This window comes from Exophiala aquamarina, assembly GCF_000709125.1.
Source record: "Exophiala aquamarina CBS 119918 chromosome Unknown aczIA-supercont1.15, whole genome shotgun sequence".
Taxonomy (NCBI): Eukaryota; Fungi; Ascomycota; class Eurotiomycetes; order Chaetothyriales; family Herpotrichiellaceae; genus Exophiala; species Exophiala aquamarina.
In genome coordinates this window covers 153,670-179,136 of record NW_013550573.1, presented here as the reverse complement: position 1 = coordinate 179,136, position 25,467 = coordinate 153,670, and the positions used below count along the sequence as shown (strand labels likewise).

The 25,467-nt window shown below is 51.2% G+C and overlaps 13 protein-coding genes across 13 annotated transcripts; 5 read left to right on the top strand and 8 right to left on the bottom strand.

Annotated features, from left to right (window-relative positions):
- Window positions 1-750: 750 nt before the first annotated feature.
- A1O9_10849 (uncharacterized protein) lies at window positions 751-2,395 on the bottom strand (the record flags this gene model as incomplete). The annotated part of the gene is made up of 3 exons (XM_013400079.1): window positions 751-1,030; window positions 1,089-1,571; window positions 1,623-2,395. 3 exons carry the CDS (start codon window positions 2,393-2,395, stop codon window positions 751-753), a joined length of 1,536 nt encoding a protein of 511 aa, XP_013255533.1.
- Window positions 2,396-4,672: 2,277 nt separating this feature from the next.
- On the top strand, window positions 4,673-5,332 carry A1O9_10848 (uncharacterized protein; the record flags this gene model as incomplete). The annotated part of the gene is made up of 1 exon (XM_013400078.1): window positions 4,673-5,332. The coding sequence occupies one exon, from the start codon at window positions 4,673-4,675 to the stop codon at window positions 5,330-5,332; it is 660 nt and encodes a 219-aa protein (XP_013255532.1).
- A 481-nt stretch (window positions 5,333-5,813) lies between these two features.
- A1O9_10847 (uncharacterized protein) lies at window positions 5,814-6,722 on the top strand (the record flags this gene model as incomplete). The annotated part of the gene is made up of 1 exon (XM_013400077.1): window positions 5,814-6,722. One exon carries the CDS (start codon window positions 5,814-5,816, stop codon window positions 6,720-6,722), a length of 909 nt encoding a protein of 302 aa, XP_013255531.1.
- Window positions 6,723-8,637: 1,915 nt separating this feature from the next.
- A1O9_10846 (uncharacterized protein) lies at window positions 8,638-9,708 on the bottom strand (the record flags this gene model as incomplete). Its single annotated transcript, XM_013400076.1, has 2 exons — window positions 8,638-9,102; window positions 9,178-9,708. 2 exons carry the CDS (start codon window positions 9,706-9,708, stop codon window positions 8,638-8,640), a joined length of 996 nt encoding a protein of 331 aa, XP_013255530.1.
- Window positions 9,709-10,347: 639 nt separating this feature from the next.
- On the top strand, window positions 10,348-11,076 carry A1O9_10845 (uncharacterized protein; the record flags this gene model as incomplete). Its single annotated transcript, XM_013400075.1, has 1 exon — window positions 10,348-11,076. One exon carries the CDS (start codon window positions 10,348-10,350, stop codon window positions 11,074-11,076), a length of 729 nt encoding a protein of 242 aa, XP_013255529.1.
- Window positions 11,077-11,832: 756 nt separating this feature from the next.
- A1O9_10844 (uncharacterized protein) lies at window positions 11,833-12,777 on the bottom strand (the record flags this gene model as incomplete). Its single annotated transcript, XM_013400074.1, has 1 exon — window positions 11,833-12,777. The coding sequence occupies one exon, from the start codon at window positions 12,775-12,777 to the stop codon at window positions 11,833-11,835; it is 945 nt and encodes a 314-aa protein (XP_013255528.1).
- Window positions 12,778-13,352: 575 nt separating this feature from the next.
- Window positions 13,353-14,408, bottom strand: A1O9_10843 (uncharacterized protein; the record flags this gene model as incomplete). The annotated part of the gene is made up of 1 exon (XM_013400073.1): window positions 13,353-14,408. The coding sequence occupies one exon, from the start codon at window positions 14,406-14,408 to the stop codon at window positions 13,353-13,355; it is 1,056 nt and encodes a 351-aa protein (XP_013255527.1).
- Window positions 14,409-15,140: 732 nt separating this feature from the next.
- A1O9_10842 (uncharacterized protein) lies at window positions 15,141-16,416 on the bottom strand (the record flags this gene model as incomplete). The annotated part of the gene is made up of 2 exons (XM_013400072.1): window positions 15,141-15,862; window positions 15,966-16,416. The coding sequence occupies 2 exons, from the start codon at window positions 16,414-16,416 to the stop codon at window positions 15,141-15,143; spliced, it is 1,173 nt and encodes a 390-aa protein (XP_013255526.1).
- Window positions 16,417-16,656: 240 nt separating this feature from the next.
- A1O9_10841 (DNA-directed RNA polymerase I, II, and III subunit RPABC3) lies at window positions 16,657-17,138 on the top strand (the record flags this gene model as incomplete). The annotated part of the gene is made up of 2 exons (XM_013400071.1): window positions 16,657-16,982; window positions 17,033-17,138. The coding sequence occupies 2 exons, from the start codon at window positions 16,657-16,659 to the stop codon at window positions 17,136-17,138; spliced, it is 432 nt and encodes a 143-aa protein (XP_013255525.1).
- Window positions 17,139-17,259: 121 nt separating this feature from the next.
- On the bottom strand, window positions 17,260-18,314 carry A1O9_10840 (uncharacterized protein; the record flags this gene model as incomplete). Its single annotated transcript, XM_013400070.1, has 2 exons — window positions 17,260-18,181; window positions 18,271-18,314. The coding sequence occupies 2 exons, from the start codon at window positions 18,312-18,314 to the stop codon at window positions 17,260-17,262; spliced, it is 966 nt and encodes a 321-aa protein (XP_013255524.1).
- A 622-nt stretch (window positions 18,315-18,936) lies between these two features.
- Window positions 18,937-19,509, top strand: A1O9_10839 (uncharacterized protein; the record flags this gene model as incomplete). Its single annotated transcript, XM_013400069.1, has 1 exon — window positions 18,937-19,509. One exon carries the CDS (start codon window positions 18,937-18,939, stop codon window positions 19,507-19,509), a length of 573 nt encoding a protein of 190 aa, XP_013255523.1.
- Window positions 19,510-20,202: 693 nt separating this feature from the next.
- A1O9_10838 (uncharacterized protein) lies at window positions 20,203-20,899 on the bottom strand (the record flags this gene model as incomplete). Its single annotated transcript, XM_013400068.1, has 2 exons — window positions 20,203-20,634; window positions 20,747-20,899. 2 exons carry the CDS (start codon window positions 20,897-20,899, stop codon window positions 20,203-20,205), a joined length of 585 nt encoding a protein of 194 aa, XP_013255522.1.
- A 1,075-nt stretch (window positions 20,900-21,974) lies between these two features.
- On the bottom strand, window positions 21,975-23,524 carry A1O9_10837 (aldehyde dehydrogenase; the record flags this gene model as incomplete). Its single annotated transcript, XM_013400067.1, has 2 exons — window positions 21,975-23,299; window positions 23,359-23,524. 2 exons carry the CDS (start codon window positions 23,522-23,524, stop codon window positions 21,975-21,977), a joined length of 1,491 nt encoding a protein of 496 aa, XP_013255521.1.
- Between the last annotated feature and the right edge of the window lie 1,943 nt (window positions 23,525-25,467).

The following is a 25,467-nucleotide window of genomic DNA, read 5'->3' as shown; positions in this document are numbered from 1 at the left end:
CACAACTTCACCATTCAGCCTGTTTGATAGATAGCTATCAGCTTCTTATCGGTCGACCGACATATCCTTGGCTACCTTTTTCTTAGCTCAACCAAGCTGGAAGCGAGTCTTGATATTCAATTCATCGAGCAAACCCGAGCTGAGCTTTACACAAGATTAAAGGTACGGCGAGGAGCAGGCTGCGGTGCCATTCGGTCTTGAAGGTGAGATCTTCAAGTCAGAATAATCCGTCAGGAAGTCATTCCTGTGACAAAAGGCATAGTTGAAAGCCAAGAGACATCTCCCGAGTCCCCCATCCAGAAGTCGCCTTCTGGAATAAAGGCAGGTGCATCGGCGTGCATTTCAGCAGACCAACCGTAAGCTGTAAATGGATCCATGAGTTGGCCGGTCGGCGCAGTGCCAGGGAATGATTCTGCCACATGTTCGCCTCGAGGAGATGTTGCAAGTGATCGTACAATACCCACGGAGGGATGATGTCGGTCTACGAGGCCAGTTAGCACAATCATGTAGAGAGTTTGTTATGCGACTTGCCATATTCATGACCGAATATTTGGTCATCAATCATTTGCAGCACCCGATGTGATCTTCTTGCCACATCGCTATACTTCTTGTATCCCTCCAAGCCCTGTAAACACTTCCTCCAGCTATTTTTCAAATCTGATTCTAGCCTCAGCCCTTGGAGGGATGGACATTGAAGAGCAATGAGAATCACTATCGCACAATTATGAAGGTCTTGTAGGAGTTAGTCATTCATGGCGATGAGCCACGATATAGGGTGTACCCACAGAAGACATTGTACCACCATGCCGCTAGGGCTGACATCTCCGAGCTTGAATTTTCATGGATGAGGTTGACTGAGTCTTCTGCCGCTTGGATACAAAGATCAGCCAGCGTATTCAACATCTTCTGCCGTAGAAGGGATGCTCCAGGTCCACCATGTAGATTTGGAGTTGATGCGAATGATCGCTGGTCCTGATCCAGTACTGCAAGAAGGGCTGGCCGGAAGAGAAAAAGGCGAACGTGAAGCCACCTGTATTGATAACAAGAATTAGGGGTGCAATGGAGAGTTTAGTTTAATCAGTGCTCACCGCGTCCGTAATGCATTTGCTTGCCTCGCGAAGATAACTTTGGGCGGGACAAGAATGGCCGAACTCTGAACAACATCGTTCACACTCGAGTCTTCTTGAGAAACTTTTAGAAATGCCGGCAGGCCATCATACCAGCTGCTCAGCTTTCCCTCAAGACGGAACAGATCCTGGAAATCACCAGCTTTAAGTCTGGACACAAGGGTTGAATTGCTCACTTCGGGGTGGCTTTTAGGTCCAGATTGTGAAGACGAGACCATCTGGTCTCCTTGATAAAACGATGCTAATATTTCTCCAAGGATTTCCTGGAGAACAAGAGTGTTGGAATAGCATGCCATCAAACTTGGTGAGTTTTCTGGCTGTTTGCCAGGAGCTTTGGGGTACCTCGTCAGATATTCATCATCGATTGGCGAAGGGAGATGTAAAGTCTGTTTTGTCACATGTGGAGGCATCATCAATGGTCTTCCATAGGTCATTGCGAGCACCCTATCCTTGTTAGACACCCGAACAAAATCTTAGGTCTGAACTGGGGTTTACCGATCCAATAGTATGCAGCTTGTCCAAACACGCTTCCTGACTTCAGAATCGATCTGATCAATCTTGCGCCCAGCAATGACTCCATCTGGGGGTTCAAGATGAAGACCTATAGCTTGTGCCATTCGAATAGCTAGCCCCGCGATGCTCCAGCAATAATTCGGCTTGTCTGTGCTCTGCAAGTATTGAGCGATGAGAACGAGGCCTTGCACCATTTCGAGGTTGGCAAAGTCGAGCAACTCCATCTTCAGCAAGTGCTCCGAGCGCGAAAAGAACAGCTCGCTCATGCTTCTCCTATCAGAAGGATCAATTTCAGAGCGGAAGTTTGCACCGAGAGCAAAAACAACATTGAGCCTGCAGTGGAAGAGGACGTCGTCCAGAGTGACCTGGGATGAAGTAGACCCTTGCCAGAGTGCTTGATACCTTGAATCGAAGGTCGGCCTGTGGAGGACAGGATAGATTGTATGGACCCACGTCCAGTAATTGGCAATCAAGATATCTGCCTCTCGCCTAGGAGGAACGTGGAATGCTATAGTGCTGTAATTGCTGATAATGTTCTGCAGGTGCCCCGTTGCTTCTTTTGGCCGTAGGCTATCGACCTTACTTCGATTTGATAGTTCATGTGAGAATTCTTTCGACAGCAACGGACTTCCGGTTCTGGATATGATATTCCGAACAAGGGACAGAAAGCTGAACGTGCTTGAAGGACCGAAGTAGTTCGAGCTCGGTTGCTCTGATCTTCTGGTATCGATAAGATAGGTTGAGCTGGTGCCCATGGCATCAACTCCAACGGCATCATCTGTCAGGTCATCATTAAAGTCGCTGAGTTCAACACTAGGGACTTTGGTCTTGTTAAGACTTGGCCCTGAGATAAGTGATTGGTTTTGCGAATGTGAAAGGACTTGGGATTGCGGGGACGCCGTTTCCACCTCGCTTGTCGCATGCTGAGCCTGCCTTGTGCGAGGGAACTGGCCAGCCAATGATTGAATGCCACCCTGAATGATGGGATAATCCTTTTGGCTTTCAAGGTTCCTAATTCTTGTTTCGAGGGCTTCGACATAACTACCAGTGTATCAGTAAGTGGGGCCATTGCTAAACAGGCGAAATGCAAGGAAGCGGTGCATAGAATATTCTGCGAGGGCCAGATGTACCTTGCACTTTTGGTTCGTTCTGCTGACCACCTACATTGAGCTGGTGGTTTTTTAGCCGCACAGGAGCTACAGACGGGTCGTACACCATCGCATCTTCTCTTCGTCTGTCTGCATTTGTCACAAGCTAGTGCAACCTTTCGCTTTCGTGGTAACATGAGTGGCTACCGGGCAATCCTGAATTGCTGGATGGAAGTGAATGGCTTCATTGAATCTGGACGCGGATCTCATTCCGAGAATGATTAAACGGAACAGCTTCCCGATGTCGCAGCTTGCGGAAGCGGGATGAGGCAAAGCTTTAAAGGAGGGAAGCAGAACAAAGAGCTCGGGACTGTGGGGTAAGCGCTGCGGGGACTGGGGTAAATACCGGCCCTTTCTCGGGTTTATCCAGGACTCGGCGGCAAGTAGATCTCTACATACCACTATAACTCGTAGACTTCGCGGCACTGGGAACAAGAGTTTTCGCCTCTTCTTACTATCAGCGGACTTAGTGCTGCTGATGGCTACTGGTAGTCAGAGATGTCGTTTTAACACCTTTGTTTCCGCATTGTATAAGATACTTGGCACTCTGGTGTACAACAGTACTAGTGGTGACGTCCACCCCTTTCATCGGAAGCGGTCTTTCAAGCCCAAGAATCTTTCTGTTGAATATCGGAGGAGTTGAATCAGCTGGTTATCTCCTTCATTTCCCTTCCTGAGAAAGAGGAGAGATCTGCACCTGTGTGCGTTTGAACAAGTGAGGCTGGGATTCCCAACTACAATATCCGCACTTTTTGAACGAGCGCGGTCTGCCTTTGTTGCATTTTATCAGATGTGCTATGCATGACGATGCAGTGGTGCATTCAGGCATTCCCGATTAGAGGTGTACGTTCTGCGTCTAATATGGCAGCCTGCATGTGCATCTCGTTGGCACTGGCTAACCGGACAAGAAACTGGGATTGGGCGGCAGGGATGCAACCCAACCCGCCAATGCATTGACATCCCAAGCCTTAAATGCTAGTAGACTTGCACCTTTCGATGAATTCTAAGCGAGCATCCAGTTCTCGGAAAAGAGCGACCTCTTTGACTATGAACTCCGTCGTGCAGCGTATACCACCTCCCGCATATATCGAATCGACCCGGTTTGCGAGAGAATTACGGCGCAACTAGCTTATGACCAGGGCGCCAGTGCTGCCAAAGGAACTGGGGAGGGGGCTTTGCCACAGACTGTTCGCTAACTCTCACTCTGTCCTTGAAGAAACAGGCTGTGGAGGATCGAGGTATTAATCCATGCTGGCACCCAGACATCGGGCGGGGCAATGCGTTGATGCCTAAATCCCTAAGTTCGCTAGAAAGGAATCAAGGGCGTCATTTTCGCACAGTTCGTAGACCAAAAAAGGTAACGAGGCCCAAAGCCTTGAATTTATCCTTGAACCTGACAGCCTGCCAGACCGTGGTGTCCATATTGAACATCAGACCTTAGCACAGTCAGTACTAGTTGCTGATTCATGCCGGATGCTAGGTTTGACTACACAAACTAAATTCTCTGCCTCCTGTGAGCTGACAATGTCCCCGCGCACTGCGAGGCCGGTGCTCCCGGATCAATACAGTGCTCAGCCTGATGGTTCAATCAGGACCACATTTCTTTGATTGGATATAGCGTCACGCGACGGACGGGGTTCGGGCTTCAAAACGAACAGGCAATCCATGCGAATCTATGGCTTTCACAATCGTTGATGGTAGAAAAGGTTTGCCTGCACCTCGAAGGGGACCCACCAGAACTCTGGCCGCACACGCCAGCCTTAGTCAACCCTGGCACCCACCCCAGGTCCAACAGGAAATTATTGTGCGGTCTTCGCCCAAATCGGCTGATTTTCCAACTCCTTGTTTTGGTTCGGAGCTATTTCCGGGCCTTCCCGTTTCTCGATGGCCGGAAATCTCGCAGCCGTGTTGAAACAGAGATTGGCAACGACTGGCGCGATGGATCCCAGAGCAGAGCCGTGCTTGTCCTGGGCATTTACCAGTTACAGGGGCGCTCTCATTTCCATTCCAAGTGAACTGGTCGACGCATCGATCAGAAGTTCGACAATGTTCTTTATGGCGAACGCGAACAGAGACCAAGAGAAAACATTTGCAGATAAACTGGTGTTCAGTGGTGGTGGTGACTCTCTGATCGTTTTTCATGGCACCAAATCGGATAGGCTCTATCCGATCCTCCATAATGGTTTGAGGACACAAGTTCAACCTGGAATGATGCAGTGGGGAAAGGTGCTTGGGTCCGGGATTCATACGGCCAGGGACAGCTCAGTCGCAATGGGCTATGAAAACTTCTCCAAGCCTGTACCAGCTCTTCAGGGTGCCTGCATCACTTTCTACACGGTTCTCATGTTGATATGTGAGCTTGCAGAACCCCAAAAATACAAGAGAGCGACTCAAGATCCTCGTACTGGGAAGCAGTGTGATGTATTGGTAGCAACGGATCCTTCGTACCTTATTTTGCGAGCAGTTGTGTTGGCAAGACCCGGCTTGGAGCTGCCTCCCGTGAAGAACGCTCTCCCCCACAGGATGGTCAGACGCTTGAGATGATATGGCGGTGTCACCTATGTGAGGAATGGGTTCATCTCATGCATAGTACAGGTAGATTCCATGCTGTTCGAGATCAGCGAACGACTCTTTGTTTCTGTCGAGACTGCAAATTGTGGTCTGTTGCTTTGGCCTTGTCCGTTGTCTAGGCAGCCGACCTCAGGGCCCAAATATACCCGGTAGTTTTTTCATTTCAGGCACATACACGTCGCCTATGTGAAAAAGGCGCGACGAAAAACTAAAGTTCTCAGCCTTCCCCAATACATAATCATTTCTACTTTTGACGACAGTCACTGCGGGTGGCTTCCGCAATCCTTGGCTCATGCGGAAATGATTACCTTTGCTACTCAAACCCGTCTCAGTGCCGCATTCCTGCCTAAGGTAAGATCAACATTCTAAAAGTAATACAATACCGCATTCGAAAACCTCGGGGGTTCTATGGGGCCATCATTTCTTGTCTTTTGAAACTTCCGACCTGTCAAAGATGAGCACACCCGCCGCTGATCCACAGATTCTTGTGGACGGACTTTACTTTGGAGAAAGTCCTCGTTGGAGGGATGGAAAACTATACATATCGGATATGACAGGTTGCAGAATATACACGATCGACGAGTCTGGACACAAAGAGGTGTTGATTGAGGTCAAGGATCAGCCAAATGGGATGTGCTTCAAGGATGACGGCACTCTGATCTATTCCTCCATGTTCGATAGGCAGCTACATCAGTATAAGGATGGTAAGAGCCAACCATACGCCGACTTGTCTTCGGTGATGACGGGTTACTGTGGAGATATGGTCATCGATTCCAAAGGCCGTATCTACATCGACGATACTGGTGCTCGTGTCTTGCACGGCGAGAAACCAGGTCCTGGCCGTCTCTTACTCATCGGTACAGATAGGAGCGTCAAGACCGTTGCTGAGAATATTATTTTCCCAAATGGCATAGGGATCAATAGTTCAGGCAAAGATCTTTTCGTCGCCGAAACGTTCGGATATCAGTTGAACCACTTCGATATTACTGATGACGGAGCCCTTCTCAACCGCACCGTCCAGTGGGATGTGAACAAGCTGGCTTTGCCTCCTGGGCGTGAAAGAACTCGGTTCTGCACAATTGACGGGCTTTGCATTGATTCTGAGGACGGAATATGGCTCAGCATGCTTAACTTCAACGCCTTTGTTCGAAGAGATGCCCAAGGAAATATTACACACCAGATCAAAGTGGATGGCGACGCGACAGCATGCACCCTCGGAGGCGTGGACGGAAAGACACTATTTCTCGTTGTAAACAGAGGACCTCCGGAAAAGGACTTATTTGATGCCATGGTTGAGCGTGAAACCAGCTGCATCGTATATAGTGTACGTGTTGACATTGGTCGCGGTAGCGCGAGACCATGAGAAATGCATATTGCAATCTAATTATTCTGGATGATCGACAGCTACATGGGTACTGAATCTGATCAAACCCAGGTCTTCGAATGTGAGATTTACATAACTATTAACCACCCTTAGGTTGTGCTCGATTTCCATGATTTGTTCCTCAACAGTGGACGTGTAGCAACATGGTGATGAACAACGTGCAGAAGTTGAAAATCACCCTATGATGATGCAGCCAATTGGGGACGATGGCAGAATTGAGGAGACAGACCTTCGAGATCGGTGATGATGGCGCCGTCAAGACAACAAAGGGGGGAGAGTTTGGAGTTGTTCCAAGCGCTACAGAAGCCAGTCAGCAAAAGGAAGGAGATCTTGAACCATTTAGTCACCCTGGTTTCCCCCTTGAGGTGGATCCTACGGATCTGAGTACAAAAGAGCGCGAAGATCTACTTGAAAAGATGAAGCACGTGTTGGGGGAAGATGGTGCGAAAGGGAAACATAGCAAGAAACCGGCTGACGGCAACGGAGGTAAGCACACAATATTTGACCCTTTCAAACCTGGTAGGAAGTCTAACTATGAGTCTAGGTGCATCGAAAATCAACTCCAAGGAGACCGAGTTCGATGAGAGCTTCAAGAAGAATCTTCGTCGCGGGTGGGCCTGAGGAGATCGGGGTGTGGTTCCTGGCAGAACGGACATAGCAGGATGTGCCTAGAGATCACAGCAGCGGCAGTCTTGCTTGGGAGACGGAATTTTCAGGGCATCCAATCCACGGCAAGACGATCACAACCACGGTCTTGCCTCATGGAAAGAAAAGATGCGACTTTTGGGACCAGAGCACATCAGATATGCGGTCAATGGGGATAGAGATGGTAGTTGAAATGTTCTAGTTAGATGCCAGATGCCGAGTTGCAGGAGGGTTAGGTTCCGCTTGCGCTTGCTTCTTGGAATTTGCATCGCTTTGCCCTTCAAATCTATGCCCGAAGAGTCTCTTCATCTCAAGTTCAGACGGTGCTTCTGCATTCACTGTCTTCTCATGCGCGTCAATGCGGAGAAATACTCGCTACACACTCTTTTCATATGTCAGTTAGATGATATACTCCGTACTCCGTACAGGGGAAGGGTTATATAAACCTACCGGAGAGCCTAAGAGTACCGACGCGGATTGATAGACGCCAAGGGAACTGAACAACCTTAAGGTCAAGCTTATTCAAGAAAAGTGGTGCTCTTATACCCTGCTCGACGACTAGCATGGCATCACAGGGCCGAAATCCCCGAAGTTGTTTGTGAAGATTTCCTTGCTGTGACTCGGACATGGCTTCATCTTAGACAACACTAGCCAGGGACAGCCGCGCAACTGGAGACTCCGGATCTCTTCTTGTGAGAAATACAGAGCTGGGAAGCCCCCCGCATCCTCATGAACGGAAATGAGCTGAACAAGCTTGCATCTTGTGTCGCGCCGAAAAGACACGATGCGATGGAGGGAGGCCTCTCTGCAATTATTGCAAAGAAAAGGGCTTGGAGAAAGTGACAATGCTGAATTCCAACATTGCTACGCCGGAGCTTGGTTACATGCGCGCTGGAGATTCAGAAGCTCTCTAGCATTGCTAGCCGCCCTCAATAGGCCTAGCAATAGGCTCTTCCTTCGGCAAGACTGGGAAGAGCTAGTAACGAACGACACTAAGGAATTGGCACTATGGCAGGACGATGCCACCGATGAGTGTTGGATGGTGGTGATCCTGTCGCGACTGCTGTGCAGAGTGGAGGAATCGCAGCGCCTTCATTGTAGCGAGGCCGGAATCAAAATCAAAGCTGACGACAACAGCACAGGAGTAGCTCATTCTGCGGCGCCATTTATTATTGTAAACCTGGTGCAGGACCAAGCCGGGTTAACTATTTATATCTATGACCACCCGCCGCATCCAGTACTGCCGGCATCACGCATCGATCCCTGATATAAACTCGTATAAAGACTGGTTGACTTCCTCCTTGGAAACAATATGCGGATAATGGCCTTGGCTCTCCACGACCTTGACCGTCAATCGCTCTGCATGTGGCTTGATAGAACCCACCAAAAATCCAGGCAAACTGGCCCTGTCCGGCTGAGAGTCGATCGCTAGAACAGGAACATGGAGCTTGGTGGTCAATTTACCTCCCGCCAAGTCAGCCTGCTCCTCTTCAATAGCCGATTTTTCAGTCATCCCGCGGTACCAATTGGTTGGCCCCAAGAATCCCCCTCTGCGGAAAGCATCCATCCATGCTGCGCTCTCTTCTGCGTCCAGGATAATCTGGTCGTCGTCTCGGTCTGCTTCGAGCCAGGCCTCACACCGCCCAGGCGGGTAGAACTCGTCCGCCCTAAGGTCGGCATCCTTGTGGAATATGATAGATTGGAACGATGCGAGCTGTTACGGCCTGTCAGTCGAGTGGGCAATGCCATCACTCACGAAACACGAAACACGAAACACGAAAAAGCTCACATGTTTGCCGATGACCTCAGGGGAGCGATCCGAGGCGAGAAATCGAATATATCCGAACTTCTCAAATCCAATCATATTTTTGGTCAACTGATTCACGGCCTCTAGATCAAACGGGATTCCAGGAGGGTTGTAGGGCACCGAGACGAACGTTAAGCTCAACAACCTTGCCGGGTGGTAGTTGTACAGTCTCGACAAGAAAAAACTCCCGGCATCATGGCCAACACCGTGGAAGTTGTCAATCTTCTCGTGGTCCAAGACCTCCCTAATATCTTCGACCATGATTCGCGTCCGGTAGGCAGAAGCAGGTTCTGGTTTGGAAGTGCCACCGTATCCGAGCAAGTCAGGCGCTATGATACCATAGCCCTTGTCCGCAAGGCACTTGATCTGGTGCCGCCATCCAAAAGCAATGGCGGGGAAGCCATGGAAGAATGCAACGGTGGTTTTGCCTGGTGAAGTCGCCTCGATGCGGATGTACTGGTATGTGTTTCCCGACCGGGCGGCAGTGAAGGTCTTCTTAGGAAACTCCGACATCTTCCTCGTAAAGCAAAAGTCTCAATTGCGACCGGGATGGGTTCTAGTTTCTAACAAGGGAAGATGCTTGTATTCATTTGCTTCGCACTGGAGCAGGGGCTCGGATAGTATTTAAAGGACGCGGAAACTTCGAGGAGAGTCGATATGTCTCCGGGTGGTGGTATCAGCACTTCAGTGGGAGGGAGGCCTGACGGAGTCCACTGGACATCATCTGACATCATTAGCTGATTGGATTTGTGTAATTTTTTACGAGTACGCAAGTGTTGCTGGCGGATATAGCTTCAGCCCGAGCAGAATTCTCAAGGCACGCCGTTCTCGCAGTAAGCCACTGGCTTGTACCGAGTATAATACTGGGACCTTGGGAGTTATTCGTCCGAAACTCCGTCGCCAAATCCAGCGTGAGACAAGTGCAGGGCGGCGTGATTAAGCGCCTGGAGTGGGCTAGCACTGCTGATGGCTCCTTCCCCTCATTTTACTCCAACGCCGGCTGGACTCATCTGCACCAGATAATATTCTTTGAGCCACATGCCAAAGATCCTGTATTCCCCACTGTCAATTCAAGACATACTATATACTCTGGCCTGGTGGGTGTGTCAAGGCGCCACTGAGTATGAGTGCTCCCTCCAAACGACTAGGGCCATGACTTCCTCACCTCGCCCTCCTGCAACCGCAACCATCTCGCACCCAGCACTCGACCTCTTAAGCCGCGCCCACTCACCCGACACCGCAGCCCGCATCTTCACGGACAAAGTCAAGAACAAACCACTCCTGTTACAACCCGCAGCAGCATCGGACCAAAGGGCATTGCGACGGCACATCCGGCTTCGAAAGAAAGAGTACTACCTGAGAAAACGCAAGCCGCGACCACTCAGCGCAAAGGAGAAGCGACAACTGGGCGTCTTCAAGCTCAAGAAAGAGGAGATCAAGTATGACGTCTACAAGGGCTTGCATGAGATGTGGAGGGGATACATGCTCGAGGTGCTGGGCTACATGCGAGACGGGGAGGTGGTGGAAAGCGGAGGGCCGCAGGAGGTGACGGCACAATCCCATGGTGGTCTCCTCGCGAGTGCAGATTTCCACGGAGCCGAGGTCGAAGTGGTGAGGGCCACGGATGTCGGCAAGGTCGGCATCAAGGGCATTGTGGTTAGAGATACGAAGTTCACGTTTGTGGTTGTCACGCCCAAGGATGAGGTCAAGACCCTACCGAAGAAGGATACAGTCTTTCGCTATAAGATTCCCTTACCACACCGCAAGGACGACCAGAATAGCAGGGAGCTGGTGCTGGAGTTACACGGCAACCAGTTTGAGCTCAGACCTACCGACAGGGCGAATCGGAAGTTCAAGTGGAGATCTATGGACTATCTATGATTGGCCTCGCCTTCGGCACGAATACACAAAACACGTTCGTCTCGCGCCCTTGATGGTGAACCATCGCGTCCTGCCCAAAGTACGAAGGCCAATGTGCCTTTCGACATGCTTCCACAACACATGAGACGAGTCGTGACCTCAAAGACAGACTGCTTATTGTCTGGAACCTTGGCCTTGGCCTTGACCCAGCTGGAGCGTCATCGAACATATATTTGCCATCACTCGGAGCAGTGCAGTGCGTCGCGGCAAGCATACTGAACCACTGCTATTGCTTGAAAAGCTCAAGCCTTGCCACGAGAAGGAAAGCCATGTCCATGGCCTGCTGAATCAGGTGTTGCAAAGGGATAACAGTTAATTCGAGATGACACCAAGGCAACGATTATCATAGTTTAGAGTCATGAAAATACCATCATAAGCACCGATTATTGCTAAGCTAGGCATACAAGATGGGGAAAACCCCTGGTAGAAAAGCTCGTATGCTCGTGAATTGTTTGTCCTATCTGGTTTGCCTGGTGGCGACCTAGGAGGGGAAGGTGTTCAGCTCAGGCGAACTACCCCGTCTTCTTTTCCCCAGCCTTCCCGAGAGAGTCTTTCTCTGCGCTCTATACATCGCAACATCATCTATCTAACCCCACGATCCTGACGACGGGGACTCGGCTTCTTCGCCACAGGTAAGAAGAAGTGGTAGAGCGAAGACCGACAGAGACTCCGAGGCGAAACGGTGGCCGGGGGTAGCCACCCGGCCCCGTCCCCATCTTACATGGCAGCCCACTCGACACTGAACGTCCTCACATCACCCGTAGGACTCGCACCGCCAAAAAGAAAGCCCTTCTTGACGCCGGTGCCGAGCCTCCCGCCGCCAACGATATCCAAGAGATCGATTTCCTCGTCCCACTGCCGGCCAACGGCGAGGAAGTGCGAGTGGAAGCGCAGCGTGTCGCCGGGGTACACAGCGTATTGGCATCCGAAGCGCAGGCCGGGCGTCATGAAGTAGCCTTTGTCGTGGAGGTGTCGGTAGAGGGGGTAGGATGTGGGCAGCTCTTTGATTGTGGTGATGGTAGTGGGAGGGGAAGGCGGGAGGAAGTCGTCGGATGTCGCCGGTGTGATGCCGTAGCTGTTTGACGTGTTGACGTTTGCCGTGGGTGGTTTGGCGGCAGCACCGCCGCCTACGTCGGCGCTACTATTCCCAATAGGAGGTGTCTGCATGGCCGGGGGATCCTCCGACTCATCAAAATCGACAAGCGCAGTATTTGGCAGCATAGGTTTTGAGGCCGAAGAGGCCGCTGCTTTCCTGGATTGCTTTTCCAGGCCGCGCTTTTTGGAAGCCGCCTTCTCCTGGACTTTGACGGCTTCGACATGCCTCGCCTGATTGCGCAGCCTGTCCAGGTAATCCGCACGTCTCGCGGAGTCCGGAGAGCGGATCGCTTGGTCGTGGGCTCGGGCGTCGTCCAGCACATACCCAATCCCTCTCTCGGCAAGTAACTGGGCTTCCTCCGGCATGATCTCAACCGGAATACCTAGGAAAAGATTCTGAGAGGGGGCAAGGGGGAGACTGCCGATTGTGAGCCCGCAGATGTTATGCTGACGGCGGAGCCATGTCGCGACCCTGACGTCGAATATCAGGTATCGGTCTGCTACACAGGAGATCGCAATGGGCAACTCTGGTGTGTAGTCGAAGCCGAGATCATCCGATGCATCCATGGTGGAATCGCTATACTTGAAGGCTTCTAATGAATCAGCAAAGGGACAGACCGAGGGTGGTTTGACAATGGAGTTGCTCAATGTGTGTGATGCTATCATATTTCAACAACGATTTTTCGCTTCAATCACATACTCCAAAGGAGTTTTTCAGTGGATTGACAGATATTAAAATTTGTGTAATCATGCGAAGATAGAAAGTAAAGGGAGGATTTGGATGCTTACCCTTCACATGGATGCGAGAGTTGACAAACTTTCTTTCAAGCGGTCTTGAAACGCTATAGGGTACTTCCTGACTTCATTCGAGATTACAGGGAGCTGGTGAGCTGTGAGGAGCTTGAAGGCAGTTCTTCAAGCGCTGAGAGGAAGGCTACATGGTTTTGTCTGTAATCCAGAAACAGGCCTCGCTGGGAAGTGAAGCTGGAAAAATGAAAATTCAACACAGTTACAAAGCTTGGCAACAGGGGTCACGGGATTCAGCCTTGCTTCTGGGGGTGTCCTTGTGGTTTGGAGTAGAGCTGACGAGTAATATCCTAGTCGCACTCGTGTGTCGGGTGCTGGACTCTTGCCAACTTACATTAGACTCTTTGGTAATTTGATCCTCTACTTTCACCTGCTTGAACAGCTTCCCACTCTACCCTTGCCGCGCGCCTGACCAGCCCTTTCCAGTCCGTAGTTTTAGGTGTCCAGCCTAGGTCTCTCAATTTCTGCCCTATGGATCTCATACTTGAACCCCAAAGCAACACACCATAGTCGTTCAATTGGGTGGCATCATGCTCGGTAATATGGTCAATTTTTGTAGACCTGATTGCGCCGAGCTTCAACAATTCTTCCGCTATCTCATTTGTCTGCTCATAGGCAGAGAGTTCTCCTGTCTGCACGTAGTAGTATCCATCTCTTCCGTACCCTGTACTAAAGTCCTTAGATCCTGTTTCTTCATCGAGGTATCTGCGAAGCAGAAAGCAAATAGCATCCGCTAAGTCCTCAATACTAATCCAGCACCAAAGGTTCCGGCCTCCGTTAACCACAAACGGGGCGCCGCGCTTGATGATTGCCCGAGGATGCTCGTTGAGATAGCTCTCTGTCTTTCCTATACCAATACCAGTGTGGAAGATTTGACTCGGCGACACGATTATTGTTTTGATGCCAGACGCTTCTCCTTCTTGCACAAATCGACGTTCGATTGCCACATGCGGACGGTCGAGAGGAAGATTCCAAATGTCTGAGGCATCGAGGACATCGTTGTAGGCTTTAGTCATGGGCAAGCCAGCTCTGACGTTTTCTTTGTCGAGAAGCGAAGCCGTCCCGGAAACGAGCAAATACAGAGGTTCCTTCCCCTCTGCACGACGGGACTTTAATCCATATAACAAGTTCAAAGTACCCGCCTTGTGATCAACGTTGGCAGCGTGGACAACAATGTCGACCTTCGCAGCTTCTGCGATGAGCAGGTCTTGCGACTCGAGAGTTCCAAGAACAGTTCTGACACCAAGATATGTAGATTTCAGGAGGCTTGATTGTTCTTCTGTACGGACAAGGCAGGTGATGCTGCAGTCCGTCAAATGAGACGCCAGGAAGTGCAAGACAACACCCCCAACATAGCCTGTCGCTCCTGTGAGGAGAATTTTTGCTGCCATATTGAAAGGCCACTTCGGTTATTTGAGAACGTGGAACATCCCTATCGTAGATCCTCGAGCAGTCTCGCAGACCTTCTAATAATTGACGTTGTGCGAGCAGTGGGCTCGTAATCTGCAAAATGTTGGATTTATAATTGCGCACCACCTCGAGTTGGTATCTCTCATTGCCAATTCTTGAATAATGCGCGGCGATTTAGACTCGACCATATGCATAACAGAATTAGCTGCTGTATTCTGGTGGCTTATGCCTTTGCGAAGGAATCTGGAGGCGGGAAAGCTTCGGCGTAGTTTAAACTTTCCCTGTTCGCGGAGTATGACCGGCCTGGCATGGCAGCGAATTGACAAGGTCCCCAATTGCACTCCTTCACAAGCAACCACGTCTGCATCAAAGGAAGCTACCAGACTACGCCTCCTCTCGAATGCTAAACCTTCTCAAGAAGTTGCTCTTTCAGAGATAGCGCTGCATCCCGCATCCTTACAGGGGACCCGTCTATGATTGCTGAGGTCGGATTTGGCCCTATCACCCGTTGGCCCTGAAATTTGGGGTTCTAGGAATTGAAGCAGCCCAGAAGTATCAGATGACGAGCGTCCGGGGACGGACCTGGAGCCAGCGAATGATGAGATGAAGAACGCAATAGAACTGATGTTGGCTCCACTCTGTGCTCATAGCCCCTGCTGAGACCAATCCCGGCTCAAGGAGGACTTTACCAACTTTCGGAGCAAGGACTTTATCTAGAACTCGACGTCCGACTTTTTCGCTTTGGAGTCCAAACCTGACACTTGCTGAGCCTCTGTATCCCCCTCAATCGGTGGAAGGTTGAATGGTTTAATGGTGAATTTTCTCCTGCTTAAAGTGAAAGTCCAATCATTTTCAGAAGTCGCGTTACCGCTGCCACGTTCCTGAAGCACTGGAACCCTGTGAACTTGCAGGAGTCCCTGAGGCTGCTCCTCGATCGGGCCACCTGAACCGCGGGCGGGTTGAATGTCAGCCTCTGCTGAATGTGGAAAAGGCGACAACTCGAGGACACCATCGTGTAGGAGTTCGATCCATCTTACCAGTCCCGACGATCGAGGATACAATGACAAAGGCAGCGAACTAATAGCCGTCACTCGTTGGGGAGATGTAGCGAGGATCGCACGAATACCGTGGAAAAATTGAAGAACAAATTGTGGACTGCTCGAGTGTGGTGGGTACAAGGCTGGAGAAAGAAGTGATGGAATTATCACCCGGTGGACAGTGTCCGGAGAAGAATTGGCTATTGTTCCAGCAAGTCGTGATAGGACTGGGCCAAAAGGTGACTCTCTTGGATTGGCACTCAATTGCAGGAAGTCCAATTTGGCTGCAGCAGGGTGTATCAGTCTCTTTGTCAAGTCAAATGCGTGACAGAACAATCCCGGATCCGTATCGTCATTTCCAGGCTGATTTGGTTGCGTTGATCTTGGCTGTGGTATCTCTGATAAGAATGAAAGGTTAGTAGCCTCGAAAGGAAGAGGTTTGCAACATGTTGGAATTCATGACATTGAGTCTAGCTATGCTCTGAGGATGAGTGTGCCCACCTCTTGTGTATGAGCCGGCACCAAATTGGCCTAAGCTCTCGTACCTCCATGCAATTTTCATCTTTTCTACAGACTCGCTTGAGCCTGCCTTGTCCCTCTTTTCAGAGTCTCTCACGACCCCAGGCAGGGCTCTGCCCCATTGTTCTGGTAGGGCGATCACATGGACATGGTGCCCTTGCAGGAGACCTTCTGCGGCGTAGAATCGTAGAAGAGCACCGGAATAATCTGTTGTACCACTTTCTTCGATCAGCAAGGAAGAGCCTAGCACTAAGCCGGAATGACCTGCAAGCAGGGTGTCCAGGCTGGCGGTTCCCGTCGAGGTCGCAGGTCGCCCGTCGATCGGGGACGGTCGGACGCCAGGAAAGGTGTGCTTTTCTCGTAGAGAAGTCGAAGGGTCAGTGTCCGATTTAGCAGTGCCTGAAAGGCCTACATTGCGCTTGCGGAATGACATTGGGGGATTGTGAGATGTTGCAGACGTTAATCAGCCAGCGCCTGGAAAGTTTTTGATTGAAGAAGGCACATCACGTGGAGGTAACTTGATCCGCCGTATACGAACTGATTCCCCAATTTTTTTTAATTTTCGACTGCGGGTTGTTGCACGCGCATTCTCAGATTCCACCCTTGTGTTCTGTTCTGGGTTGAGACTTGTCACCGTTCCAGTCGCCATACAGACAGCCGTCAGCATTTCAAGATGTCGGAAAACATCCTGTTCGAAAGCAGCTTCAAAATCACCGACGTCAACAGCAGCAAATACGATCGTGTCTCGCGCATTAAAGCCTTCAGTGAAGGCGACTCGGAGGTTCTTCTCACCCTTGATGTCAACACCGAACTCTACCCTCTCAATGTGGAAGATCGCATGACTGTTGCACTTGCACTATCCCTAAACCTGGACGGGAGCAAAGATGATGGCAAAGGTTGGAGGGAGGTTGGTAGAGGGGAGCAGACACTAGCGGATGAGTTCGACTATGTGTGCCACGGCAAGATTTACAGGTTTGAGGAAGGGAATGGAGAGAACATGTAAGTCGGAGTGACTGATACGACTGTCAGGGTGTTAACGAGATATGCAGCAAGGTTTATGTGTCCTTCGGTGGTCTACTGCTCTATATGGATGGCCCATACTCCCTGCTCAACGCTCTCCGAATCGACTATGTCTATCTCCTGATGAAAAAATAGATGAAGGACTGGACTCTTTTCTTGCATCATGGTACAAAGACATTGATACCACAACCCCAAAAAATGGATTCAGCGATGGCGTCTGGGGTATACAGGTCCGGCATATGCGATGGTTGGAGATCTAGATAGTTGGGAATTCCAGCCTCCGGTGGAGTTTCCAAATGATCTGATTGTAATCAGGCTCGTTCTCAGGTGTCAGGATACCATGTCTCACAAAGAACTCCAACAGCACTTGGGCACAGTTGGGTTTGAACCTTCCGGCGGCCATGGCACTCTGAACCTCCTGTATTGACAGAAGCTGAAAGTCGATGGCCTCATTGTCGCCGGGCTTCGGTATGACCTCTGGAGGCATCTTGAGATCATAGAGATATTCGCATTCCGGTTGACAGAGATCAAGTTCTCCTCCGGCCCTGGCGTCCCGGATATGCAAGTAAGTCGTGGCTCCACAGGCCTGCGCTGTACGCACGAGATCAGCGGGAAGTGACGCCTCTTCTTCAGCTTCCCTGACCAAACACTCGAAAGGCTGCTCCCCAATACTCAAACCACCGGCCACCGTGTTGTCCATCATTCCCGGGTATGTCTGCTTGTTCAACGCACGGCGAGGTGTCCAAATTTTCATGCCTTCATCAGTCACAACATAGCCTGTCATGTGCACACCGTAGGTGACCACGCCGAAGAGCGCGGTGGCTGCACGTTCCATACTCAGAAGGACTTCCTTCTTGGGCCCATAAATAGGAAAGCGTTCATTCCGCCAACCGTCAAGGATTTGAAAAACCTTCTTCTCTTTCACTTCATAGAGATAATCAGCCAATATCCAGTTCCGTGACTCAAAATCCACGACCGGCGCTCCCTCTGCATCTCTCGGCTGGAAAGTCAGAGTCCCTCGCTGTGTGTCGAGTTTCCAATGCTGGTTAATGGGCATTTGCTTTGCAATTCTGGAGGGCATGTACCCCAACGTGGCGCCACATCCCTCCAATAGAAAAGAGTAGTAGTTTGCTATCTTGGCCTTGTACACTTCCGGGTTGTCTGAATAGTATGGAAAGCTTTGTTGAGGAGAAGAGGGCTGTTCGTCAGCCTTTTTGTCTTAAAATCACTTTGCACACATTTTGTCTGGGAATCAAAGTGTACGTACCTATCACACTCACTCACTAGGTCTAGATTGGTCTTCGGCGCCATGGTCGCGGCGCGAGGGAATTCAGTGCAGAAAATCCAAGAGCGAATATCAACAGAATGAGTGGATATTCGAGCTGAATACCTATTGAGTGCTGTACCTGTCTGGTACGGTTAGATCTGATATCAAACTATCTCTGCCTTGCCCCTCCAACATGATCTATCGCGGATCGGACATATGTTCCCCCGGGTTCTGCCTGACAGTATGTGCACTCGTAGGCTGCATGCAGGGCAGACTGCGCGGTACAGTTACCACTGTGGTATGGAGAACCAAATTGCGTCATTTCATCCACCATCCTCAGCTTCATCCTCGGCAGGGCTGTCTCGAGCTTTCCAGGTAGTTCCGTGCAGCAGACACCATTATCACATACCCAGATCTACTTAGCCTTGCCGCTCCCTACCATTGAAGGACAGGGGTTTGGCTCCGCTGTTGACTTCGCTGGCTGCTTGATATTCTAAAAGACCTGGCTTCAACCAGAACTACTCCTCATTTTGTTCGAGCTTTAGCATCCACTCGTGCCAGGCTTGACTATCATAGACGGATATTTCTGCGCCTGGGTCAGGAATTCAAATCCCTCAGACAAGCCACATTCTCGCTCTTTGTAAAACAGCAAAAAGCAAAGCGGCAATGTTCGGCGTCTTCATCCCCTCGCGCCCGGTGATTCCGGAAATGAGCACGGTGTCAGCGACCCAATTCGCGATCTCGATCCCAACGGCACCAATTTTCCACAATATCGGAGTGTTCCTGCATCCGAATCAGCTCCTCCCCGCCGACATGGCCGCCGGAGTCTACATGCAGCTGCCTGGCGCTCAGGGGTTCCAGTTCCTCGGGGCGATTGCGAATGAGAAACCATCAGCCTTGTTCAAGGTCAACCTGACACCACAGGCCATCAACAGCGGCGGAGAAATCAACCTAGGCATCTCGGTGGAGCCGGTGCAGAACATCCAGGTCCAGATGGCTCAGCTCCAGCAGCAGCAGCAAGGGTCTAACAGCGGCGGGAAATCTGGAACCGCAGCGCCGGATACCAGACTACTGGCGCAGCGGATCATCAAGAATGCATTCAACTTCTTGGCTGGATTTGCAGGGAACACGGCTAACGGCATTGAAGTCGTGCCCTTGAAGAGCTTCCAGGACTGGTGGACCAAGTTCGAGCGACGTGTGCAGAATGACCCGGCTTTCTTGGAGAGGGACGAGGATTGATCGGTCGATGGAGGGATCAATTGATGCTGTAACACTACCTGATTGGTGAGTGGACACACAGGCGGATTTGCAGTGCGATAAAGACATCAGCGCCCGGACAATCTTGCTCCGAGTGCTTCTGGATGCTTGCAGGACGACCTGGTTTAGCTTCGGGACAGCTCAGACCGAGCGACGACGGGGCTCGTATCGAGCTAGCTACATTTTCTCGTGCTTGACTCGAGAGGTGGAGAGCGCGTGAAGTTCCGTTTTATGCTGCTTGGAACTCACCTCGCTAGTGACATCTAGATCGTATGGAGAAGGTGGATCCAAATTCTAGTGAGGCAAGGGCTGAGGGACTCTTTGAACCTCTGACTCGGTCCGCCGGCGGGATCAATCAGTGTCAAACCATAGCTGGAACCTCAGATGCTCTCCGTCATGACTGTTGAGACGGCGTGCGGATGCGAATTCTGAGAGGGGCACCAATGCGAATGATGAAAACAGAGACGGCGCGAAAGAGTCTACTAAGCCGGTCACAGTCACACAGACAAAGGGCTTGATAGTGATGACCAACAGCCTAGCCAACGTTCATTCGAGCACACAAGAAGGCCATAACAGATCTAAATATCGACTCAGGGCACCCAACACAATGGATCAAACGCCTGAAATCCTCGGCCCCTTCAAGACTCTCTCTATTTTCGGTTCGGCGTCCATAGATCAATGAAGATTCATCGCAGCAATCTCCTCCTTCGTCCAATATCTCCGCATATTCTCGGCCCCCAACGTCCTCACCTCATCGTCGAGGTGTGCCCACAGCACCTCCCCAAACGAATCCATGACCTCCTTCAACTCCGGCAGCCTCAGTTCCCGCTCGCCCTTGCGGCACGCATCGAGGTACTCCTCGAGTTTGACCAGGCCTTCGTGGATCTGCTCGTGTTGCGAGATCAGGTGGTCGTTCTCCGCAAAAACCGGCATGCGCGTCGCGAGCGGGGGAAAGAAGTACTGCTCTTCGATCGTGTGGTGCATCGTTAGCTGTCGGCAGAGCTGGAGGCCTTGGTTTAAGAAGGAGCGGATGGACATGCCTCCCGGTCGGGAGCCCGAGGTGCATGTTTTGTAGAGGATGTTCCACGTGTGGCGGAAATGGTTGTGCTGTGGGTCGAGTAGTGTCAGCCTCAACTGATATCTTAGTTTTCTAAAAACGACTTGACAAGGAATGAGGAAAGGAAGGTCGAGCGCCAGTGGTGGAGAGGAGAACACATACATATGCGTTCATCATGTCTGCCAATTGGTTGTATTCGCTGAAGTCTGCGGCCGATAGCTTTGGGAGATCAGTCTCTGCAGGGCTATCGTTCGAGACTTTGGTTTCGGGCCCTGCTGCGCATCCTGGTTCTGCAGAAGCTGCCGACGACGCCATGTTTGAGAGTCGGTCCTGGCCTTGCCGGTCCTGAAGTTGTTGGAGCGAGTCAGATGGACTGCTCAAGGCAGCCGCCGGAAATGTTGATTGACTTCGCGCTGTCGCTGTCCACACTGCCGTCGGAGAACCAGAATAACTCGCGACTCGACCTTCTAGACCAGCCTTTCCTGTCAAGAACACCCTAGCGGTGGTGACGGCGATATTACCGACTCTCGATCTAAATGCTGGTAGCGCCAAGAGGCTCGCGATCATAACAAGCAGAATATTATGCCAATGCCAATGCCAGCGCCACGCCCAACGTCTCATAGAACCAATCAATCCTGGTATTTAACAAGGATCTAAGAAATGACAGAAATACATAAAATCGTGGGGAAGGAGGGAGGAGATAGATATTGAAGATGAGTTCACAATAGTTAACGGCTGATTCCGCACATCACTGGTCCCTGAAATAGGAGCAGAAATCATAGGTGGATACCAGGTACTACTGCAAACGTGCTGTGTTCGGTGCAATCTGATCCCGGCCGGGCGAGAAGCCGATAATGTAAGCATTAGGAATCAATCAACTGCTGAACCAATTTCAGGGCCTCAAAAACAAAGCTCGTTACAGCCGGCGGATAAATGACATGCCTTAATGGATTTGGTACTGCCTCCTACTGGTGTTGCTGGGGGTGGGTGTCAGTGCCTTTTCGTGAATTCCACGTGATGTCTCTCGGCCGAGAAGAGGGCCCTTTGCCGAGGCTGTCTGATCGACGCAAGGCTGAGACGAAAACGTGTGAGCGGGAGGCTTGCGGGAGGTCCGATGGGACAATGTATCACCCGAAATCACAGAATATGCAGCACAGATGATTCTAAAGGATGTTCAATATTTTCCTTGGGGGCATCTCATTTCTCTCATTAACATGTACATGATAAGCTTTTGCAGTCCAGTACTGCATGCGCAAGACACCGAAGCATCGTCAGCAGACCATCCGCGAAAGCGCAAACTGTTGCTGATTCCATTCTCTTTGCCCTTTCACTTGTGGAAACTTATTTTATTAGTATTTGGTTTTCAACTTTGGTATCGTGGCAACATCATTTAACCAAACAGAGCACCGCCAAGTCTCATTCGGACGGACTTGACCTGGGTGTAGTTGCTGAGGGCGTACTTGCCGAGCTCACGGCCAATACCAGACTCCTTGAAGCCACCGAAGGGCACTTGGTAGCTGAGCAAGTTGTAGCAGTTGACCCAGACGGTACCGGCCTTCAGCGAGTTGGAGACACGGAGGGCAGTGTTGAGGTTGGTGGTGTGAAGAGCGGCGGCAAGACCGTAGGTGGTCTCGTTACCAGCCTTGATGACCTCCTCCTCAGTCTCGAATTTGCTAATAGAGCAGACGGGACCGAAGATCTCTTCTTGCATAATCTTCATGTCGGCACTAACGTTGGAAAAAATGGTGGGCTGGATGAAGTAACCCTCATCTCCGTGGCGTTCACCACCGGTCTCAACCTTGGCACCAGCCTCCTTACCAGACTGGATGTAGTTCATGATACGGTCAAACTGGAGCTTGCTGACCTGAGGTCCTTGGAAGGTGTCCTGCTTGAATGGGTCACCGACAACATTCTTGGCAGTTCGTTCCTTGAACTTCTCGATGAACTTGTCGTAGATACCAGACTGGACGTAGATTCTGGAACCGGCACAGCAGCACTGGCCGTGGTTGAAGAAGATACCAAAGTTGACCCACGAGATAGCGTCATCAATGTTGGCATCGTTGAAGACAATGTTGGGTGACTTGCCACCCAGCTCGAGGGTGACCTTCTTCAAGTTGGACTTGGCAGCCGCTTGGAGGATGGTTCGGCCAACGACGGTCGATCCAGTGAAGGCAACCTTGTCAATGTCCATGTGGGAGGCAATGGCGGCACCTGCGGTCTTGCCAAATCCGGAGATGATGTTGACCACACCGGCTGGGATACCAGCCTTCTCGCAAAGAGAGGCGGCGAACAGACCAGAGAGGGGGGTCTGTTCTGCGGTCTTCAAAACGACAGTGTTACCGGTGGCCAGGACGGGTCCGATCTTCCATGCCCACATGAGCAGAGGGAAGTTCCATGGGATGATCTGACCGCAAACTCCGACAGCCTCGTGTCTTGTGTAGTTGAATGTCTCTGGGTCTGTGTCGATGGTTTTTCCGTGAATTTTGTCTGCCCATCCACCGTAGTATCTTAAGCAGCCCGACGAGAGCTGGACATCGACCTTGGCCATAGAGAGGGCCTTGCCGTTGTCGAGAGACTCGATAGCAGCGAGAGTATCGGAGTATTCATCAAAGAGATCGGCAAGCTTGGTCAGCATTTGGCCTCGGCTAGACGGGGCAGTCTGGGACCAAACGCCATTGAAGGCCTTGCGGGCAGCCTTGACGGCAAGGTCGACATCTGACACAAGCGTTAGCACTGGCGATCGTGAGGGTCGTGCGGCAGAATTGCAAATTCACCTTCGGGGCCAGCCTCGTGGACGGCGACAATGGGTTTCTCGTTGGTGGGGTTGATGGTCTCGAAGGTCTTGCCCTCGACACCCTTCACCCACTTGCCATCGATGTAGAGACCGATGGGCTGCTCGTAGGTGATGCTGGGAGTTTCGATCTTTGCTGTCAAAGACATGATTGCGAACTTTTGGTGAATTGGGTATCAAATGGAAAAAGAAAGTCGTCAAGGGGTTTGATAGACAGAACAGAAGGAGGAGCAGAAGATGGCCCGAGGACAATAAGCTCTTTATTTGAAATCTCTATGCGCGGGGAAGGAACATTGGGTGGTAGATGATGCCCACCACATACCGAACTAGACAGTTCGCTTTCCTATGGACCGAGCCACTGAGCAGGGTCTGAGGTCATGATCAGTGCTAGACTCTGCTGGTCAGGTTGAGCGGGAGATGCAGGTGGTGGTGGAGACGCCATGCTTGAACGATGTTCGGATGATTGGAGGTCCTCCTGGTCGAGGCAGGGAGAAGAAGACGACTGCGGGGTTGGCACCCGAGCCTGAAAGGGTCAGACAACGTCCATGGACATGTTTCCGTGGACCAAGGGAGGAATCCGAACGTCAGAAAGGTCGAATCGGCGGGCCCAGGAGGAAACGGATTGGACGATGGAGCTGGGGAAGAAGGGAAAAATGGAAAAGCTCAAGGAATCGGGAGCCGGCAACGAACCCGAAAGAGGGGTTGGCCCTGACCCTGGTGGCAGCAATTGGATTGCTATGTCAGATCTGGCATTTGATCCATGTTCTAGCCCAGCGGACTGAGTTTCGACTGTCCGAGTCGATAGCACATAAACCAGCAATAGCCGCTCAACCGTGATCGGAGCCTGCTGCCGTTCTCTACGAAACGGATAGAAGTGAGCTTCTGTATTGTTGAGACAGGCCAGAATGGCGGGGAAGATACCGCCTGACAGCCAGTCCGGTATTAATTACCGGTTCTCGATACCGGTTCTCCACGGATGAACGGTTCACGCCTTCGTCGCTATCTCTGCGTTGCTTCACCATTCATCCATCCATCAGCTTATGTATTTCAAATAGCCAATTACGGCCCTACGGTTTCTACCGAGACGTACCGATATCTGTTACATCCAAGCTCTACGATACTGGCAGTGCTTCGTGGTGCTATGCCGGCGCGTCGGCGATATGGAGATTAGCAGGTACATACAGTAACGCCATCACGAGTCCGCTATCTAGTACCAGGCGCCTGCGGAGACGTATTCATCCGCAGTGTACGTGCGAAAACCGTCGGTCGCCTCCTTTGCTGCAGGGGCCGATAGATATTCTGACACACGGATCCAAAGAGTGGTATGTGGCCTCTGCAGGTAAGGGTTTGAATGAGCCACGCAGGATTCGGGGGCAGAGAACATCTCGATAAACAAATGGAGGGGCCATTGTTGTTATTGCGGCAGTGTGAGGTCAGTCGTAGCTCGGGGCTAACTTACTACGTACTAGTGAGGGGCAATTCACACTTCCACCTCCCATCAATTGCAAGGATCGTACATACGGGCTGGAACCCATTGGGTGTTTTCACAAATTGTCTTCGGCTGTATCGTTTATATCGGTTGCGCATCGGCAGACTCTGCGGAACCAAATGTCCGACTGCAGGCTGTTCGCTGCATTAATTGGTCACGATCCAACAACTCAACTTCCTCTTCAGGGAATTTCTGATGCCTTGCTCCACCGAGCCAATCAGTGCGGAACTCGGCGCCTTGACCGTCTCGAGCAAACCGCAGAAGTCAGCCAGATATCCCATGCATTCGACACCACTGTTATGCACCCATGGGCTCCCCGCTATCTCCCAGTCTCATCGTGAGAGGACCTTGAAGAGCTACAAGTTAGCTGGCATCGGCCGTGCGGTCCCCAGATTGTGGGTCAGGCAGATGGCAGAATCAATTACTGTAGGCAGCTGCAGCCAATGCCGCAGGGAAAACGATGAGTTCAGGGGCGGATACGAGCCACCCCGTCGCGTGCAGCCTCGGCAGCTGGGTTGGCCAAGAACTTGAGCGCAATTCCCGGGAAGGTTCCTTTGCCATTAACGATTTAGTAATCGACGCTCCTGCACAGATACATATCAG